This window comes from Barbus barbus, assembly GCF_936440315.1.
Source record: "Barbus barbus genome assembly, chromosome: 23".
In the NCBI taxonomy this organism is placed as follows: domain Eukaryota; kingdom Metazoa; phylum Chordata; class Actinopteri; order Cypriniformes; family Cyprinidae; genus Barbus; species Barbus barbus.
Window position 1 is genome coordinate 7,066,891 of NC_136751.1, and position 20,110 is coordinate 7,087,000.

The following is a 20,110-nucleotide window of genomic DNA, read 5'->3' on the forward strand; positions in this document are numbered from 1 at the left end:
TAAGATGTGGAATGGCTTATTCTCCATCGAGATTTCAAAACAAGGGTCTAAAAATAAAGTCTGTGCTAAGTCTCTCATCAGTAAAGACATCAGTTGTGCAGCTCTGAGTTTCAGCCCACAGATTTAGCATGCAGAACGATTGTCAGCATGTGTTGGGGTTCAGTGTTTATTTGCAAAATATTTGCATTTCAGAAAATTTGAATTGAAACTTGCTTCACATTTAAAGGAAGAGTTCACCCAAAAATGAAAATTGTTTTCCACCCTGTAGAGAGTTCAGTCACGACAAGTTTGCCATCAGGGATGGCAAATCCCATGGTTCTTGGGTGTCCCATGACTGCATATTATATTATCACCTGGCTTACAAGTATGTGTTGCAGAGCTATCATTCTTTATTATCAAAGAAGGAAACAAAACATTTTCTTTGCAGTCATATTTTATTTCAACTATACATGCCGTGTTAAAAAAAGTCAACAAAAATATTCTTAAACAATGACTGTAATTATTTACACTTTCACAGTACAGCTTTACAATATCTACACATTAAAATATTCCAGAAAGGAAAAGCTGTATTTCAACTGCCAATGTTTGCACAGTATTAAAAATAAAAGGTAGACAAGTCTGGTTTCTTTGCACGTAGAGTATTGACTGAACAGTAAAGGCTTGAAGTCAGATTGCAGATTTATATTGCAATATACAAGGCAGCTCAACACAGGCAACTTGAACCAGAGCACAGGATCAACTCTCTCTCCTTTAATAAAACTGATCTTTAGCAGGTGATGATGCACCAGCCTCTGCTCATCTTCTCTAATACAATCAGAACATGTAAACAAACACAAAGCTTTGGGATTGAACAGACAAGTTTCCCCTCAATATACTGAATTCACAAGTAATAAAAAAAACAAAAAACGTGCGTCTCTAATCGTAGATGACCCATAATTAAAGCACATCTCGATTTGACCCCATTAAATGTTGTGAAATATTGTGAGCTTAGAGTTAGGTGATATACATTTTAGATTCATAATACATTCATTGCATGGCATATCATCATCGCAAATTAGCACCTTCCAGAAATGCATAAAAATAAAATGGCAATAAGAAAATGGCCAAGTAATTATTATGATCTTTTTTTTCTAAATCTTATTTCTCTAAAAGAAAGACAATGACCAATTCCTAAAATTTCACCCTTGGGTAACCTCCCTGCTCATATCCAACCCAAAATTATTTGTCTGATGATAGAGAAATGTCCCAAACCAAACTGCACTCTCATGACTTTAATAAGGCACACAAATACACTGATCCAGGTAAACTTGCCTTGAAAATATCCACACTTAAATAGTTGTATATTTACAATAACGCTATCACTGGCACAACCCTGCAAGACACACTGGTAGGTATTGCAGTGATTGTACACTTATAGTGAGTATGCAATTGAGGACTCTGTTCTTTTAAACAAGCAAAGTGAAGCGTAACTCTCAGAGAGGGTCTAGTATGGAGGTTGGGTTTTGCCACAGAGTTGAGTAGTGGTTTATAGTAAGGAATGTGCTGTTTGCAGTATTATGTAATACTTTGCCCAGGAACCAAAAAAGCAAGCTCTCTGAAATGGTGTAAACTGCAAGGAATATTCAAGAATGTAAAAGGAGACAAACATTTTCTTGAACTTCACAGACCCAACAGCAGTGCTTGCTTGGCATGTAGGAAAGGAGAGAGGTTGATCAATGATCTGCCTTACGTCATAGTTGAAAGTTGACTTGATGGGATTACAGGATTCCCAGTGATTTTCTGGAACCAAAAATGACCAAAGAGAACATTGTACATTTAACAGCGTGATCCTGTGCTGAGCCTGTGGGTTTAAAAGCTTGACGCAGCTTGACACACAGAACTGCTGCATGGAATGCCACACTGGAGTCTGTTAAACATTGTCATCGTCTACACTTAGCAGCACAAATGTTGAGGGCACTTTTACCCTGTGAGTTTTAAAATCAGTAGTCCAAGCGGGAGCCCTGGACATTTCTTTTGCACACAGAAATGATTAATTAATGTCTGGATTCTGTGTCCAAACACATCTGATGTTAATGCACCATAAATGGGATTTAGTTTTATGACAGCGATGACTCAAGCTTGTTCTCAGTTTACTGAATAAAAACATGGTCAATGAATGCACACTGGTTTGCCCCAGGGACTAATCAAACACAGACACACAACATGTCCCTTTCACTCTGCCTGTCTTCTTGAGAGATATCCAAGCAAGAATATCATATTGTCCAAACAGTCTAACAAAAACAGTTCACATTGACAGGGAGAACAGTGCATAGGGGAACATACGCTGCCCCATCGCCGCAGCAACTACGCAGCTGCTTTATGCTGCATGTCAGCTGTGACCCATGACCTCAGGCGTCCCTGCCGCCTTACAGATCAGAATCCGTCACCTGCCACTGAAGCATGACAGGACAACGTCATTGAGAACTAGGCACAACTACCCGAAACAGAAGCTCTGCCATCCAATTCATTCCCCTTCATAGGGAACGCAGACTGGCATGCCATATCTCTGTGGGCCAAACGCTTTTACTCCCACTGTCCATTCATCGAGTAAGATCCTGCTAAGCATTTCAGTAGCTATACTTGTTCACTGCCCTCATTTGTGCAGTCTGTGGTGCAAAACCATTGGGTTTGGGGGGCACATCGGGTTTTATCGATGGTGTCCGTTTGATGGACGTTCGTGGTAAAGATCCATGTCCACTGTAGCTGCTCTGCCGAGATACGGAAGGTGTCATAGCCATTGGTACCCCCGTGAGAGTCTAGTCTAGTGGGTGGGGTAGGAGTTGGGGGCATGTACCCACCCCTGTTCATACTAGGTTGCCGGGACACTATGGCCCCGCTAGGTGAGTGCAGCCCTTTGGGCGGTGAGGATATGGAGTGTCGCTGGGATGAGCTACGGTGATACCGCTGTCTCTCGAGAGTTCCCATCTGCCCTGTGGGCGATGTTGGTGTAGTCGGGACATCCAGTCTCTTGGTCGGGCTATTCCTGGGCAGAGAGGAAGAGGGAGAGTACAAGGAGGCCTCTCGGCTTGGGACTTTGGGGGGAATCTCTGTTGGGCTTACAATGGGTTCCAGCATCAGGTGCTGCCGGGATTTGGGCATCTCCACCATGATGGCCTTTGGGTTGCTATCATTCAGATGCTTCAAGAGGTCATTCAGCGTGTTCCTGGCATCCACAGTGCGCCGCTGGTCTTTACGGCCAGATTTGGAACCATGTTGATCACTATTCTGGATCTTCTTTTCTGCTTGAGGCCCTTCAGGAGTACTGAAGGATGCCTTGTTCTCATGTGTGGCATTAGGCAGTACCACGGCACTGGGGATGTGGGGGTTGCTGATGGTAGAATGGGGAGGGGGACTGGAGGGAAGGTACTGCGGGCTGTTGGGTGGCCCATCTTTGCGGGAGCCACTTATCTTTCCATGAGCTCTCTCCCATTGGTTCTTAATTGGCTGAAGGCTCTTCTGTTGAAGCACAGGTGTGGACTCGGGTGTAGGCAGTGCTGCTAGTTCTGGTGGCTGTCCGCTCAGGAGCATCGTCTTTGTGTCTCCGGTAGTTGGCACCTCCCTCCCATTGCTCAACAGGTTGGTGTAAAGTTTGGGAGTATCCATATTGGGTTGGTACTCTTTCACAGGACTGTCAAATAGACCGTTGAGCTTGGCAAAGCTGCCAGTGGAATCAGTGCAGGACTGTGCTGACTCTGCATCTTTTTGGATCTTGCGTTGAGTGCGAAGGAAGGCATCTCTATAGCAGTAAACGACCATGCCAGCGATGAATGCACCAAGCAGAAATGCAGCTAACACACAGGAGATAAGGATATTCATGTGCACCATCTGGTTAGATTCACCTGCTTGTATTTCCAACACACCTGCAACACAGATACCAAATTCCATGTTAACACATTTGCACAGCTGATCACTGAACAACTCTCTTAAAGCAAAAAGTCCCCCCCACAAAGGATGCTTAACAATTTGGTGTGAATCAAAAGCATACAAGTGTGATTTCCAGCATTTTTAGAAGCTTTTTAAAGAAATCTACAGAGCATTCAGAAAATACAATGAGATATCCTGTTATTATATTAGTGAAGGAAGCAAATTAGTACAGAGGTGTGGTGGAACATTTTATTGCACATGGGTTGCAGTATCAGGTGAGTTAGTATGTTGTTGTTTTACATGAGAGTTTTCCCAAAGAGAATTAAGCCCGCTGTCTTCTTCTAGTACCCGGGGGTGAGTGTTGTTAGTGTCCACATATATTTGAAAGAGTTAGTCGGTGAATAATTTTGCTCGAGAGGTGATTAAAAGTGTTGCTTAGTGGCAAGGCCTTTGGAAGATTTCCTAAAACCCAAAACCAAGGGCAGAGAAAGAAAAAGATGAAAGAAGATAAAGATGTAGCCATTTAAGACAAACTGAACAAAAATGTCACAGAAAATGCATTAAATGAAAATATATATAAAATAAAGTTAAACATGGAGGACAAATCATAGTAACAAAAGATTTTTAAAAGTAGGGAAAATAATAATAAAAAGCTTTATACGCTGATGGAATCTAAGTATAGCTGCTTGTATCATCTCAATACACTTCAAGACAACAACATTGTGCTGACCTGAAAGTTTTCAACAGCACTTGCACTAGGAGTCTTCATCCCTACTTTGCTAATGTAGTGTGACTGACTGCAGAATTGCTTATCATGCCATTTTGGAAAAGGAATGGGCTGCTATCAGAAATGTTTGCCCTCCCTCAGTAGAATACCAGCACTAATAGCAGCTATTACCCAGAATTCCATGCAGCAGTGCAGAGCGCTCTGATCAAGGCCTTACCCTCCAGCACACCTGGTATATGCTCAACAGAATGTGAAGTGGCTGGGTCATCATGGAGCACAAATTTCCGTGAGCCAAAGAGTTGGGGTATCTGAGTGGGGATGTTTTGGGGTGATTGTATGGGTTCAGAGGTCACAGGCACTGTGACTGACGATGATGGCAACTCCATGTCTGTAGCGACAAATAAACTGTTATAGAATTGGAGCCCATTATAGGCGCGACGTAACGATCGGGGTTAGTACATACTGACAGAACTGTCATTTGTCAGTTTATATGATTCATTGAGGTTAATTTTTAGAGATTGACTCTAATGTTTTGAACCATTACAGGAAAGTAATGGCTGTGCAGAGTCTCAGGTAAGGAAAATTGCAGCCTGAGAGGAGGGAAAGGATGAAGATTACCTCTAATAGAATGAAGAGACAACAATATACCACAGGGAGATGATAAGGTGGAGGCAGCACATATCCATGCAAGAACGAAAGAATGAATGGAGGAAATGATGGACAAGCTGGTGCTGAGAGATCAGGTGCCTCTCAATGATAATGGTGATAATATGATAAAAAACACAGGAATAAGGGTAAGTGCAGCAGTAGAGGAGAAAAGAAAGGGTGAAAGATGAACTCAATGAATGAAACCAGTGCAGTACAGGAAACTAACCAGAGGTTGGGTCGCCATATGATTTGAAATCTGGCGTTGATGTAGTGGCCAAAAATTCTAAAAGAATTAAAGGAACAGGAAATCAGCATAAAATAACAAAAATAAAATTTGAAATTATAAAAAATGCTAAAACTGTTTTTATTAAATTACAAAAGAATAAAAAGTGTTTGTTTTCCTCTGGTTTACACCGTATCGCTCTTTCACTTTCTGTAATGTTGAGGTCTACACAATGTATGTGTGAGAGTTTAATTGTCAGAGGAATTAGTATGATGTTTGTGTGATATGTGTTAATTTCCATTAGCTGAGAGTGTGAGGGGGTTATTGACGTCACAACAACTAACTAATGTTTCTGAAAAGGTGCACGTGTTGATAAGCTCACCATGACAATCGCCGAGGTGAGCTGTGTTGCCGTATTCAACATCTTGCTCATAACCCGTTCTGAAAAACAGGAAAAAGAGTAATAAGATGATGAGTTTGTACTAACAATGTAAATTTTGGGCAACATCATTAATATGCACTGTTTGCCTGTTATTTTTTAAATACAGCATGCATCAAAACATAAAATGTGTATTTTATAAAGAAGAAAAGTGGAAAAGATAACTGTTAAGAGAGAAGAAGAAGAGAGAATCTAGCTCAGCTTTGTAGGAAATCGCTTGCAGTGACAATTATTCAGTTTAGTGTTCTCAGTATATCCTCTTTGCATTTTCAAGGTAAATTTCAATATTTTTGTGATTGACTTACTGTACAGCTGCAGGAATACGCTCACAAGCTCCATGTGACATCCAGCCGCAGTACGGGTCTCTAGAAGCAATGCAAGACCTGCAACACAAAAACAAATTTTTATAACTACACAATATGGAAAACGAACACACCACACAATGGTTAAGGAGGTTTCATGCTGTTCAGACAACAAAAACGAAATATATTTGAATTGGATATGCCAAAAAAAAAAATTATTGTGCAGCCTGTATAAACAGAGCTGCATTCAGGACTCACTTTTGACAGGAACTGTGTCGTTCACAGCGGCTGAGTGGTATTCTGACCACACAGCTGGAAAAGGCCACATAGAGTGTGTGGGTGTCTTTATCTAGGTGGAAAGAGAGAATTCGCCGATCGTCCTCATTGCTGGATAAACACCTGGGAGAAAAACGGAGAACGGAGGGAGGGAGAGAGTGAAGAACTGATAAATCACATGTTATCAGATCTATCCGTCAGTCACTGCTTTCTTCAGTCACACAGTTCAGCAGAAAAAGAACAAAAACACACTGACGAGGGAAAGTGAAAACCTTTCGCTTTCACATTAAACAGATCTAATCTCATCTCAAAGGATCCAAGACTTTCATTCAGGTCATAAAAGGATAATTTGGGAGTCATTTCTAGGTAAATAGCCAAGACTGCTTCATAAAATGATTGCCTCTACAAATAAGTTTCCCACAATTTAAAGACAAACAGAATGTGTTTAGAGACTGATCATGAGATAATTATAGGTTGAAAAACATACTTGGCTTGGTTGAAAACGTCAATCTCCTCCAGTAGGACGCTGTCATTCAAAGACAGTGGTGATGTCTTGGCCAGAACTTTTAGCACGACGCCTGCCTCAGAGCCAATGAAAACCACTGTGTAATTCTTATGAGGTCCTGCGGTGTTATCAACGGCGAGTGCCGTGAGCCTGTACCTACAAAGATGAAGGAAAAACACTTGAGTACAAGGCTGCTTTTCAGTTACAAGGAGACGCCTGATTTACAACAGCTTAACTTGAGCTGACACAGGACAAAACATGTTGAAACGCGACTCATCTATCAAGACCTGAACTAGTTAAATTAGGCGTGCCAGTTGTTTAGAATGTGAAACCAATGCTCTTTGCTGGGAGGGATATAAAAAATGTTTATCTGATACTTATTTAACAGCTGACTGGGTGTAGATGGCAAACTGCTCAGTGTGTTATGTAATTATATGTTTTATGTAAAAATCCGTACTAGAATTAAATTTCTTTCTGACGGTTATCAACTATTTTTTTCTGCTTATACAGATTATCCAAAGAGAGCTGGTGGCTTTTCCCTGTCAAAGTGGGCAGACTGTGCTGATTGTCAAATATCTTGGTTGCAGCAAATCCTGCGAGAGTGTCAGATCAAGGTTTTTCAGACCGGGCTGAATGATGGCACTGTGCCCGTACCTGACTCTTGTTTTGGTGAACCACGGTTCGTCTCCAATGGAAGGGACTGAGGTGTCCATGAGAGGGTGGGACTTGATGAACTGAAGGGTCTCGTCTGGAAACTCGATGGAGGTTTTGTAAGACTCTGCTGAACCGTGTCCTGCACAGCAGCCGGGTCTGAAAAGACAAAACGCACACACATGCAGTTCCGGTTTAGGGAAAGAGGGCAAAGAGCCATGTGCCACATGCCTGTAAATCTATACCCGCCTCCATATGGTCACTGCACACACAGGTTAAATATGCAGCATGTCTAATTATCACTTGTTAATTATTAATTTCACAATGATTAGCCCGTCACGCACTAGTGCGTGCACCAACCTGGGCTTGGGCAGCTTCTCCTCTGGAAATGGTGTCCACACTGAATCTGGCGTCTTTTGCTCTTTGAAACGGCCGTGGAATGCTTTCTCAATGTCCGCCATGGAGAACGCACACACCGCAGAGCCAGGGATACTAAATAAATCAGAAACAGCGGCATTAGTGCTATTAAGCCAGTTTCCATGTGGAGTTTTTGTGGAAAGGATTGTGACATGCTTTACCTGTTCAACTGGGTGGTAAAAACTCCAACCACAGAAGGCACCCCATTAATGTCGATGATGTCCGTAATAGCCTGAAGGACGTCAAAGTAGAAAAACGATTCTCCAGGAACGGAACAGTTCAGGCGAGCCTTAACAAAAGATGTCCAGTGTTTTTCCAGCACCCGCTGAGACCCTCCCATGTCATTTTTACAGATCCGAGCCACTCTGGAGTAAACCGCCTGGAGCGAGAGAAAAATAGCAGGAGGAACTCAGCATCGCTCTCTAAATAATAGATTTTTCTCCCTGATGGCTAAGTTGAATCTAAATATACGCAAGAAACATTTTTTTTGGATAGAACAAAACTGCAATGTGCTAGAGGGCTTGAATTAGCACCATGTAACCATCTTAATAATTCACTACTGTAAAACCTGCTCTCAGTGCAGGTGTTGACTGCAATATTAACTAAACTTAAATATTAATTAGTTTGTGGTACAAAGAAGTCGTTATATGGGCCAATTTAAAGCAAATCCTGAGGCAACGGATGATATATTGACCCTCTGGGACAAACACTCATCTCTAAATAAAAGCCTATGAATACTAAATTAACATACAAATCAGAACTACATCATTACAGTTCAGATACCACAGTATTACCATCTGATAACATCACTATACCATGGTACCATCACATTATGTTTTTGTGCGTGTTTTGTAAACTTTAGCACCCGTGGCAATGTCAGCATTACACATTTCATAGCAAGTCATCACCTTTCCCAAGTTGTTGTGCTCGGCTGCGATTTCTCTGAAGAAAAAGTAGACAAAATCCCCATAATCCACGGCATGGAGAAAATGTGGCTCTGGAAGAGAAAGAGAGAGAAGCATTAGCATCTCCGCCGCTGACCCCAAGTTAAATTTTGATGCGTTTTTGTTGGTTGAGCGGAATAGCTGAGTGTTGACCTAGATTGTGCCACAGGAAGCTGGATTTTACATCAACACCTGCCATTTTCTCTTCTCCCACACTGACCCACTTCTTTAAGGTACAGGTTATAGGTCAGATGTGCGCTGGGTTCAGCAAGGTTAACATAAAACACAGACTTGTGTGTACATGAAGCAGACAAGCAAGAGTTTTTGTACCTTTTAACCACTTGGAGTCATACTTGATGGTGCGAAGGGCCGAACCATCTCCCATGCTGCGATAAATCACAGCATCGCTGGCCAGGAAGTCTGCCACTGTTGCTGAGTACAGCTTACCATCTATGACATAAATATGTGATCTTAAAACACACTTTATCTTCATTACATAATATTATCCAACTCTCCAATATACTTAGAGTTCAGCACACATCTCAGAACACTAAAGGCTTATTCACACTCACTGGTTGTTCTCACTCATAAATGCATGATACAATGAACAAGATATTTCATAACACGTTTTGCTTTTTACTTCCTTGTTCCTGCTATTTTATATGTTCCAGGTATTGAGAAATTAATAATCTTTCTGTCATAATAATACTAATAATAATTTCTTGTTTTAAGCATGAATCTAGTTAAATTTAGAGAGTTTAATGTTTAAAAATATTTAGATATTTGAACTGGACCAGACTTGTTCAGATGCACATGTGACATCACAGTGTACTAATTCTCGTCAGGTTGTGATGTTCCTGTCTGTCTAAAAAACAGAGCTGGCATGAAGACAGGATGTTCTCGTGGCTTCTGATTTATGCGCAACATCAGTCTCGGCTCTCATTGGAGCGTTAATTTGATCCAAAACCTTTAAAATTCATGGCAAAGTTATTCATCATCCTCCTCATTATCCTGACAGCTCTCATACCAGCAAACAGGGCAACGTTCGTCTGCTTGGCGTCAAACGGGCATCGGGCCAAACCGCTTATCTCTTCCCCATCAAACTCCAAGTTATCCAACTAAATAAGAGAGGGAAATAGATAGAAAATATAGAGATCCAGGGTTCTTATCTTCATTGTACTGTAAAACTGCTCCTATCCACATTAACCAGTCACTTATTAAAAGCAAAACAACAGACAGACAGTCACGTAGCCCTAACAGCGTGACCTACCCTGTAGTAACGGCACATGGGGTTGAAACCATTTGTTCCGCAGATGAACACAAGATCATCGTTTCTCGGAACCAGGACTTTAATGAAATTATGGCACTCGTCCTGGGAGGAAGACAAGACAGTGAGATTTATGGTTGCTTCAGTGCTGTAAATACTACAGAACCAGCGATTGTTGATTTATGCTGAAAAGGTGGAGGACTCACTCTGTGCTTTCCCTTCATGGCGCACGTCTCCCTGTCTGCCTGGCCCGACCGCCACGTCAGCTTCTGTGACATCACACACCATCACCATTAGACACAGTTTCCCACACTCTTAAACTGTAACAATGTACTACACAGAAAGTGCTTCGATGACTGGAATTGGAACTTAGATTAACAAGAGATAGTTTTTATCACTTGGCACGCCTCAATGGGACATGAGCACTTTGGTCATAAATTAATTTACTGTGAACCCACCCTGTATGGAATAATCTCATTCCTGTAGGACTCTCTCAGACTCACTAAATACACCTGGTCCCTGCGAGAGAAAGAGAGAGAAACAGATTACACAAATTACTACTCATGGTTCATCAAACCACTTGCCCGAACAGGTCAAACGGTCGCAGATCTTGCTTCCACATCCTGTGCTGATTTACCTGCCCGCGATGAAAAGCGTATCGTGTATCTTGGTCATGAGCTGAAAGTCCAGTCTGTGCTGAGATTCGTTGCCAGAGGGACGTCCACGAAACACAGGGTACTGTCGTGCATCTTTGGAACAAACAGATGTGCTGTTATTCAGTATTAGCATCAACAGAGATCGATGTTGGTATTGATCGGCTGTGGCAACTGCATGTTAAACTGCCCTTAAGAAAGACTTTGCTAAAGTAATGAATGCAGGCTCCGCATTGACGTACAGCGACTGCACTGTCAGCATGCTGGAGTGTTTTCTCACTGCAGAGCACATCAGCGCTAATGCGATGACTCTATGTGTGCATGTCTTCTTTTAAAGCACATGGCAAATGTCCGTTTAATTTTAGAATATTTTATTGTGTGCCCAAGTGGAATTTTGTTAAATTGCAAAAAGTGTGACTGTTTCGTGCAATATCGAAAATGCAAACTATGAAATTTTCTCTTGAAAGACAAAAATTAAAAAAAAACTATTTTGGGTTGTATGTATATCCTAGCCATTGTTTATGGGAAATGTGATGCACTAGCGAGAGTGTAAAAAAGTGTGCTTCATGGCGGTTTACTTTCTACAAAAAGCCTGCAGTGCCCTTAGTTGAAGAAACACCAGTATGTTTTTTTTTGGTAAAGACCTTATGTACATGGGGCAATTCAGAAACAGTGTGGTGTCTGGTTCTTACAGTGTCGGTCCACAACGTCTAAAGGGATGTTGTCCTCAGGAAAGCTCACAGCCTCCAGATGGGATGCCACCAGCAGCAGTAGCAGCAGCAGGTCAATCGTCAGTTCTCGCCACCCCATCGCTGGCACAGAGGGCACACACCTCCTGTACTGCACTTATGTAGATGTTACCTGTAACACACACAAACACATGCAGACGTCAACATAGATCAGCCACTATTTTTAACTACTTGCTCTTGTGTTTTTGTGCATGACCTCTGTCAGGATTTGCTGTGTAGATTAGAATGCCTGGTTTTTGTGTATACACATGCAGGTTCACTCCCAACAGATCATTTAGTGTGTGTGTGTGTATTTGGCAGCCAATACCTATGATTGAAAATCTGTCCATGAGAGGAAGGTCAAAAAACAGACAAAGAGGGGGTGGAAAGCAAGCGCTTAAGACACCACAAACGTGAATGCTGTGTTATCAGCTAGCTTTGATGCACATGCGCACTGTATTTTAGAATGGAATTTGTGTACTATTAAGTGTGCGCGTGTTTGGACTGAGTACTATGATTGGGAGTATGTTTGCTGTGCCTGGCACAGAAGTCTCCAAATTCATGGACATTCAAACAGGAAGATTTTCAGAGGTCTGCGTGCTGTGGTTGGGGTCGTTTCCTGGAGAAACAATCATCTGTGCATATTAATGAGCAGTGTAAAGTCAAATATTTATAAAGCTACAAATTATTCATGCCAGCAAAGCCCGAATGGATATAAACAATTTACATGGAGACAACAAACAGCTTGGCAGAAATAGAGAGAGTGAGTGAGTCAGGCCTCAACCACTTCCTGAGCGCATCTCGCCACACATGCTCACATACAGTATTGACATTTTTGCAATTAGCGGCCCTGCACACCTGCTCCCATGCTGTAATATGCATATGCTGCCTGTACCACCCTGCTATTATTGATTAGCTGTTGATTGATCAGTTCCCAATTGATCAGCAAATGGGTTTTAATCTAGGGAAATTCTTCTTATAAAAAATACAATCCACAGTCCTTCAAGGAAAGGACGTTCTCTGCTCATCTGTTGCAATAATGGATCTTCATTTCTACAGGCTGACTGCAAGGGATTCTGGGCTATCGTGCTTTGATCGGATCAATAGAAATGGCTCTTTCTCTGGCAATTTCTTATATGAGGTGAGAGAAAAGGTTGATGATTTGAGAAGACGAAGTTATGAAGAGCGATGGAGAGACAAAAGACGAGCTTAGAAACAAAGACAAGACAATAAAAGGTCAAGATGAGAAAAAGGAAACGAGGTGCTGAGACAAGCATGAGAGACAAGATGAGACAAAAAGAAGAGACAAGATGAGGCAAGAATTGAAACAAAGTGAGGAGCTGAGAAAAGGATGAGAATAGAACGTATGAGACAAGAAGTGAAAGAAAGGAAAGAAATTATCAGATGAGAAAAGAAAGGGTAGAGAGGAGACAGGAGGAGCAGAGACAAGACAAATAGTATTAGAAGGACACACTAGATAAGATGAGACAAGTAGAAAAGAGAGACAAGACGAGACCAGAGACATAAGAAGGAGAGACAGGATGAGAAGGAAAAATGACAAGATGAGGCAAGAATTGAAGAAAAGAGAGGCAAGGAGAAGACATGAGACAATAAAACTAGAAAAAAGAAAACAAGAAGATGAGATAAGAAACAGAAAAGAAAGGGGCAAGATGAGAAAAATAAGACAAAATACTGCGAAAAATAAGACAAAAAATGAGCGACAAGAACAGAAGAAAAGGAGAGGCAAGATGAAAAAAGAACAGATAATACAAAAAAGAAGAGAAGAAAAAGTAAAGAAAGATGAGACAAGGTGAGAAAAGACAAGGTGACAAGGACAAAAATTGAGACAGGATGGAGAAGGACAGACAGAAATAGGACAAACAAGATGAGGAAGACACATATATGAGATAATATGAGATGAAAAGAGAAGGTTCAAGATGAGAAAAGGAGAAGAGAAGGAGAGACCAGAAAACGAGACATGAATGTAGATGAAGTTTCCCTTGCCCACGTGAGCTTGAGCGATTAAAACTTTAATGTTTGGACACTCAGTGGAAGTCAAAGGTCAAGGGGTCAAAAAATGTGTCTATCATAACAGAGTTACAAATGAATTTCTTTTCCCACACGCATCCTTGATCCATACAGAAGTGCACACATCAGCAGAACGGTGCTCTCGGAGGGGTCGGGAAACACCGAATGGATTAAGCGATGTGTACAACAGGAGCCCCAGTTTAATACAGCACTGAGAGTCTAATCACAACTTCACAGTGCCGTATCATTTCCTCTGCCTGGATATTACTTCAAGAAATAAAGAAGGATATTTCCAGCACCCTGGAACATATTCATTGTCAATGACAGAAATTCCTTACAAGCTCTAATCATTATTCATAGAAACACCACAGGGAGTTACGCAGACACACTACAATACCACAACAATTCCGGCATATGAAAAACACCAGGTTCGGGCAAAGAGAGCGAGAGAAACCTAATGCAAAACAGAAACAAAGGACATACAAAGGTCAGCCGTCTTGAATTTCTTTTCAATATACAGCGAGCGCAACGTGTTTTCTATTGAATGTCTTGGTTTTCCAATCTTGCCCTCCGGTGTATGAGCCTGGACAGGCCCTGTGTGGAGAGAGGCGACTAGTCACGCAACCTGTTAGTGTTTAGCTGCTCCCCGGCTACTCTCATTACAGCTGCTCTCCGTGCGACGCAATCGCACACTAGTTGATGTTTTTGGCTGCGTTTCCCGGGATGCTGGCACGCCGCTTGTGTTGGCAGGTCGTTCCAGTAAGATTGCCTGCAGCAGATCCACCCAGCGCCCGCCCGCGAGAGTCCAGCTGCAGGAAATGCGAGAGTGAAGGCCAAAAGAACAAAGCCAGTCGGTGACGTTCTGTGGCTTCAGTTAACCTTGTGAAATAAAGGCTCCCTAATGGTGCAACTGATGTGCTAAGGGTGCAGCTGATGTGCTATAACTAGTTTTCATGCGTCCTGATGCAGGAGAGAATTATGTCACTTAACCGAGGAGTTGGATTTCACAAACACTTTGCTTTGGTTTAACATGAACCCTGCAGGTCTGCCTGAGGCCTGACACTGAGAAAGAAGGTGAAAGAATAAATCAACAGAAGCTGTAAAATGGGGATGGCGAGTATGGTGGTATATACCACACAATGGCAAAAATGTGCTAGCTGCTAAAGAATCTATACCGTGGCAGATATATGCAAGCAGATGTCAGTGCTCAGGCATGATTTACAATATTTACATATAAGAGAAAAAGAAGAAACCTGGAAAAATGTGATAATGCAGTGAAGGAACTTGTGCCAAACTTGTTTTTGAACTTGTATTTAAGTGTAGAACTAGTAATTAAGGGTATTTGTTAAGCAAAACACAAAACAGAGTTTAATAATTTATGATCGGCAAGCAACTTTGCCAGGTTTCTGCATTAAATAATAATAATAATAATTTGTGCTGTGGTATTGTCAGAAGTTTGAGTCTGAACTATGTTTACTGTTTTTCATTTCAAAAGGTATTGTATAGAATCTATAAAAAACGTATAAAGTATAATAAATATGCTTAAAATAATTAATATGTAATATAGAAAACTAACATGCAGTCACAGGTTTGCATATATCAGCTATTTTACACAGATCTGCTACACTGTGGCTCATCATATCAAAATTTTGAGTCTGAACTATTAGTTTAATAAAATAACAGTGTACCATTCTTTATGAATAATGATATTTTTTGGTTTGTGTCCAAATATAAAAATTCTATAAATTAATACATAAATAATAATCAAGTCATTAAGTATCTTTCGTTTGTAATGTATATAAGTAACTGGATTGTGCACATTTTTAAAATATAAATATAATAACTATATTATATACCATATTTATAGATAGTATTTGCATAAATAATAACTATAATTACATATACAGTTAGTTATAGTTATTATTTATAAAAAAACTATATATTATTTAGTAATAAAATTAAGATATTGGTAAAAACTGATAAGATATTGGTAAAACTGTCATAAGATATTGGTCATACTGCCCACTAAAACTGCAAAATTATCTTGAAAAATGGGCCCTCGTATCTGTTTTCACAACTCAGCAGTTGTGATATGTGTGGTTTCAGAGAGACTCATGCTGAGATTAGAGCTCTCCCACACAAGAGAACTGAAATCATAAAGTTGTTTACAGTAGGATTACAGCTGAGAAGTCACAACTTGTAACTCCACAGCTGTAAGACGGGTCACTGCCCCACCTGTGTAGCCTTACCCCCCACCCCCCACTCTCCCAAAGCCATCTCCTGCAGGTGTGTGTGTGTGTGTTAAGGGAACAATAGAGAGCTCAGGGTCCGTTCACTCTGGGCCAGTGTGGAGACCTCCATGCTTTAAAGGTTAAATCAGTTACTCAAGCCTGACCGAGGCTGAACACAAGACAGCAGGACTGACGTGGGCTTAGTGGACACAATGTGGCCAGCTGTTGTGACTGACTTTATTCACACACCCACATGAAAAGTGCTGAAGCTGCTTCACGGTGAAGTTTCAGGAGAGGTAGATGATATCTGGCGCTCTCTGAAAGAGGGTTGACAGGTTCAGCAGAGATAAGAGGAAATGCAGGGCGGCCGTGCACTCTTGTGGTTTGCATTTATAATATTTCTAAGAGATGAACCTCTTAAACTCGATGTCACACATTAATGAAGGACAAACTAACAAAAGCATGCATTAGAAGATCAGCATATCTCATTAACGTCCATATGGTCAAACAGCGAGAAATGGTCAGAGAAGAGCAGGGAGTGTTGTAATATGTAACCGTTTAACCAATTAAAAAATCAGCTACAGGGTGAAATCACAGTAGAAGTTGTAAAACTAACTTAATATACAGTACATCCCCACAAGCTATTCCTCTACATGTTAAAAAAGCCATTTTTTTTTCTATCATTGTGTATATCCATTTAAATTGACTTGTGTTTATACTAATCAAATTCTATTCGCTATTCCCGACCCCTAAACCTAACCCTCACAAAACTGCTTTTCTGCATTTTAATGACATTATTTTGTTTATTAAGTAGTTTTCCTCCTGGAGAACTAAGCTGCTTCACACAATGTAGGTGATTTCAGGGTTTTACTGTCCTTGGGGGGACATGCGGTTCTCACAATCTAGACAAAAGCTCAGCACAAACATGTTTTAGCTTATGTTTTAGTTGTTAGCTTATGTTTTATGTATTTGTTCTACATTAATTGCTTGTTGGTTTTGAATTAAAATGTTTTCTGTTTGTTAACAGTTGTGAATTACCATGTTTCACATAAAATGGGTGGACTGAGGTTATGGTATAACAATTGTTTTGAAGAAAATTAACTTTGATGTTCAACAGATGTACAGAATTTAAATTTATGTTTTCTATTTGTCTTACAATCTCAAATATGGTAACCTATGAATTTGTGAGACATAGCCTAACATCATTTTAAATACCTCAGTCTCCTCTACTTCATGTTTTGCACTCATCATTTGCCTCCGTATTGCGCCTCAACACGCAACATACGCGTTCACAAAACTAAACGAGATAATTGTGCAATTTCTTCCCGACTCATTCTTTCGTTAGTTCATTCATTCTTTTGACGACTACCACTCCGCGTAAAAACGCTTTTCGTTTCATTTGCTACATGCGTGTACAGCGCACCTCGGATGTCACTCAACAGTTTCTCCATGGCCGATTCAGCCCAGATGAACAGCATGAAGCATCCTCAAACTAAACCTTCTCCGCTCGGAACCGGACCTGAACCCCGTCTCTGAACAGAGCATGTGAATCAAAGCTGGAGCCGAGGCGTGACGAATCTCTTGAGTTGCAGTAGCTAAATGCATAAAGACAACAGAAGAGTGTTGGGTCGGTAATGGCTTCTGCTGGGAAATTGATTGTGTTAATGCATGACCGTGGGCTCCAAAACCCACTTTACACAACACTCTCTTTCCCTCCCTCTACCTCGGACCATATTCTACAGGCAGTAGAGATAGTATTGTTTTGTTGCTCAAGAGATCGTATCAGTTTGAATTTTATGATGCAACTCCTAGGCAAAGGTTAGATGAATTTAAAGGCTGTAAATCTGCCTTGTTCTATACTATGCGAACTTGGATCCTTCATCATTACAGGACAGGAGGGGTCTGAAGTGCATTAAGATACATCTGTTCCACCCAATGTCAGAAATTAACTGGCATTGATTTTCAGGGGCATTTATGACCTTTATGAGGGCGTTTCCCCCCTCATATAAATCAAAAGCAATGGCAAATATTTAAAATGAATCAGCTAATTGAAATTGACACTAAAGTATTTCATAACATTTCACTTTCAAAAATTGTTAGGTAAAAAACTGTAAGATGTTGCACCCGTATTTTGGTATTTTAGCTCAAACTCCGACTCTTGTGCCATCTCCCCGTCTTATTATATGTACGAAGGCACGATACAATTGAGGAATCAAATGCTTGAATCAGCTTCCCACCTTGAGCTGTTTAAATCCCGGTTTTCGTCTTTTGTAATTAATTATTTTGAATTTATATTGTGATAGTATCAAGAATAAACATTATACAAATATTATTTTCCCCTTTCAATCGAATAATAAAAGCACTGTCAACAGGACGTGACAGCACTGCTTTTCTCTCATTAATAATGCCAAATACAATCAGTTACTTTCATCCAAGCGTTTCCATACGTGTTGAGTTAAATGCAGAAAAAAGTTGCGGTACAACACAATACTCCATTTACTTCAACATCTGTGACAACAAAGTATAATAATGAAAACATAAATCCTACCTGAATGTTCTCCAAACCACAATGTAGACTACGATACCCTCTCCGCCTTATATTCCAAACTGTTTTACGCTATTAAATCCAGTGAAGATCAGACTGCATGTGTGCAGCTCGATCCATAATGCCAGAAGATTCCCATGTGTTTGTTTTATCCAAACCACGCAAAACAATTCCCAGAGCCCGTGGGGTTCGTCCAGCTCGTCCCCGGGATAAAGCTTTGTGATCTTCAAAAGCTCACCGATCAAATAGCACCATCCCCCCGTCATTCACCAAACCAATACAACCCAAACCAAATACAACCAACTAAGTAATTGCCTCAAGAGATCTACTCTTCAGGATGAAGAACTTTAAGCGCGTGCGTCAGTCCGCTTATAAATAATCCGAATCGGTGTGAACGGGTAACGGTGAATAAAAATAGCTCCAGTTCTATATTTTGCGCTGCACTTAGAGTATGTCTGATGTTTTGGAAATCTTTTTTCTTGTCGCTTCTTTTCCTTTTCCTCATTTTACCAGCTCAAACGCTTGTAACGCTGTATTTTCTCTATTAAATCAACTCACCTCATCTGAATCCGTGATTCTCTTTACGCGATTTGGATCGTAACAACTCTGAGTCAAGCTTGATGTGTGTTTCTCCGTTCTGAGCGGGGAAAAACAAACTAATGCATGGCAAATGGTGTAACTCGATCCATCCCGAGTCCATCCATCAGCAGAGCCAACCACAGCCTAGCCTAGAAACTGATCCCTCCCCATTCCCTCTCTCTATCCCTCTCCCTCTCTTTCTCTCTACTCCCTCTATCCACTCCAGCGCTAGTAGATGTGGTTTTTGGCTGCTTTCCCTTTCTTGGCTGTTTTTTCTTTCTCCTGCCAGAGTGTGAGACCTTTATTGTCTGTATATGTGTATCTATTTATGTATATAACTATATGTATATAATATTTATTAATGCATTTGCAGTGTAAACTTTTTTAACACACCAATAAAGGGTATTGAACCTCTTGTATGTATATATGCGAGTGGCCCTCACATCTTGGTGACCCTGAGGGGCCCCCCCTCTCTTCCCAATCCCTTCCCCCAGCAGTAAGATGCTTGTTAAATCTTTTCCACAGAACTGTTTTGGGAAGGGAGGACAACGAACCACACTCCTTGGAACTGTTCTTTGGAAGGAAATCTTGACTTTCAGCTTGAGGCGAAAAAGGAAAGGAGTGAATAGAATTTATTTTGATAAATGCATTTTCACCGTCAACCTTTCAGAATCGTTTTCAATAATGAAGGCATGCATAGAAAATATTCTCTTAATCTGTACATTAAACGCAGCTGTGACCAAAGTTTTCAAAGTGTATTGTTTGCAAATGCATGTCTGCACAAATAAAATTCAAGTTTGCAGTATATGTGGTCAAAACTAGTTTGAAATGTTTGTTGATGAATTAAATATTAACGTAAGCTGCTGTATAAAGCTGCTGTATGAATTAGTTACACATTCACTTTAGGCTGTATTGTGTACGAGTGTGAACATTAACACATACGAGCTGATAGTAAAACAAAGAACGGGGCAGAGTGTTAGAGGATTTGGCAGCTGTACAGAGACATTGCAGTCAACAGTATTTAGTATTGTGGTTCTTATAAGT

General features: G+C 40.8%; 1 protein-coding gene across 3 annotated transcripts; it reads right to left on the minus strand.

Annotated features, from left to right (window-relative positions):
• Positions 1 to 423: 423 nt before the first annotated feature.
• On the minus strand, positions 424 to 19,159 carry LOC306842595 (semaphorin-6D-like). Of its 3 annotated transcripts, none has more exons than XM_079373548.1 (19): positions 19,046 to 19,159; positions 11,648 to 11,816; positions 10,940 to 11,051; positions 10,761 to 10,821; positions 10,509 to 10,571; positions 10,306 to 10,407; positions 10,063 to 10,153; positions 9,366 to 9,485; positions 9,000 to 9,088; positions 8,253 to 8,470; positions 8,035 to 8,166; positions 7,678 to 7,833; positions 7,006 to 7,179; positions 6,501 to 6,641; positions 6,246 to 6,323; positions 5,884 to 5,942; positions 5,505 to 5,561; positions 4,848 to 5,018; positions 424 to 3,899 (listed from the first exon to the last, which is right to left on the minus strand). In XM_079373548.1, exons 2-19 carry the CDS (start codon positions 11,763 to 11,765, stop codon positions 2,614 to 2,616), a joined length of 3,228 nt encoding a protein of 1,075 aa, XP_079229674.1. In that variant the 5' UTR covers positions 11,766 to 11,816; positions 19,046 to 19,159; the 3' UTR covers positions 424 to 2,613. The 3 variants fall into 3 exon arrangements, with proteins under 3 accessions (XP_079229674.1, XP_079229675.1, XP_079229676.1); XM_079373549.1 differs by having other exon boundaries at positions 4,860 to 5,018; positions 19,046 to 19,140; XM_079373550.1 differs by lacking the exon at positions 4,848 to 5,018 and having other exon boundaries at positions 19,046 to 19,126.
• Positions 19,160 to 20,110: the final 951 nt, after the last annotated feature.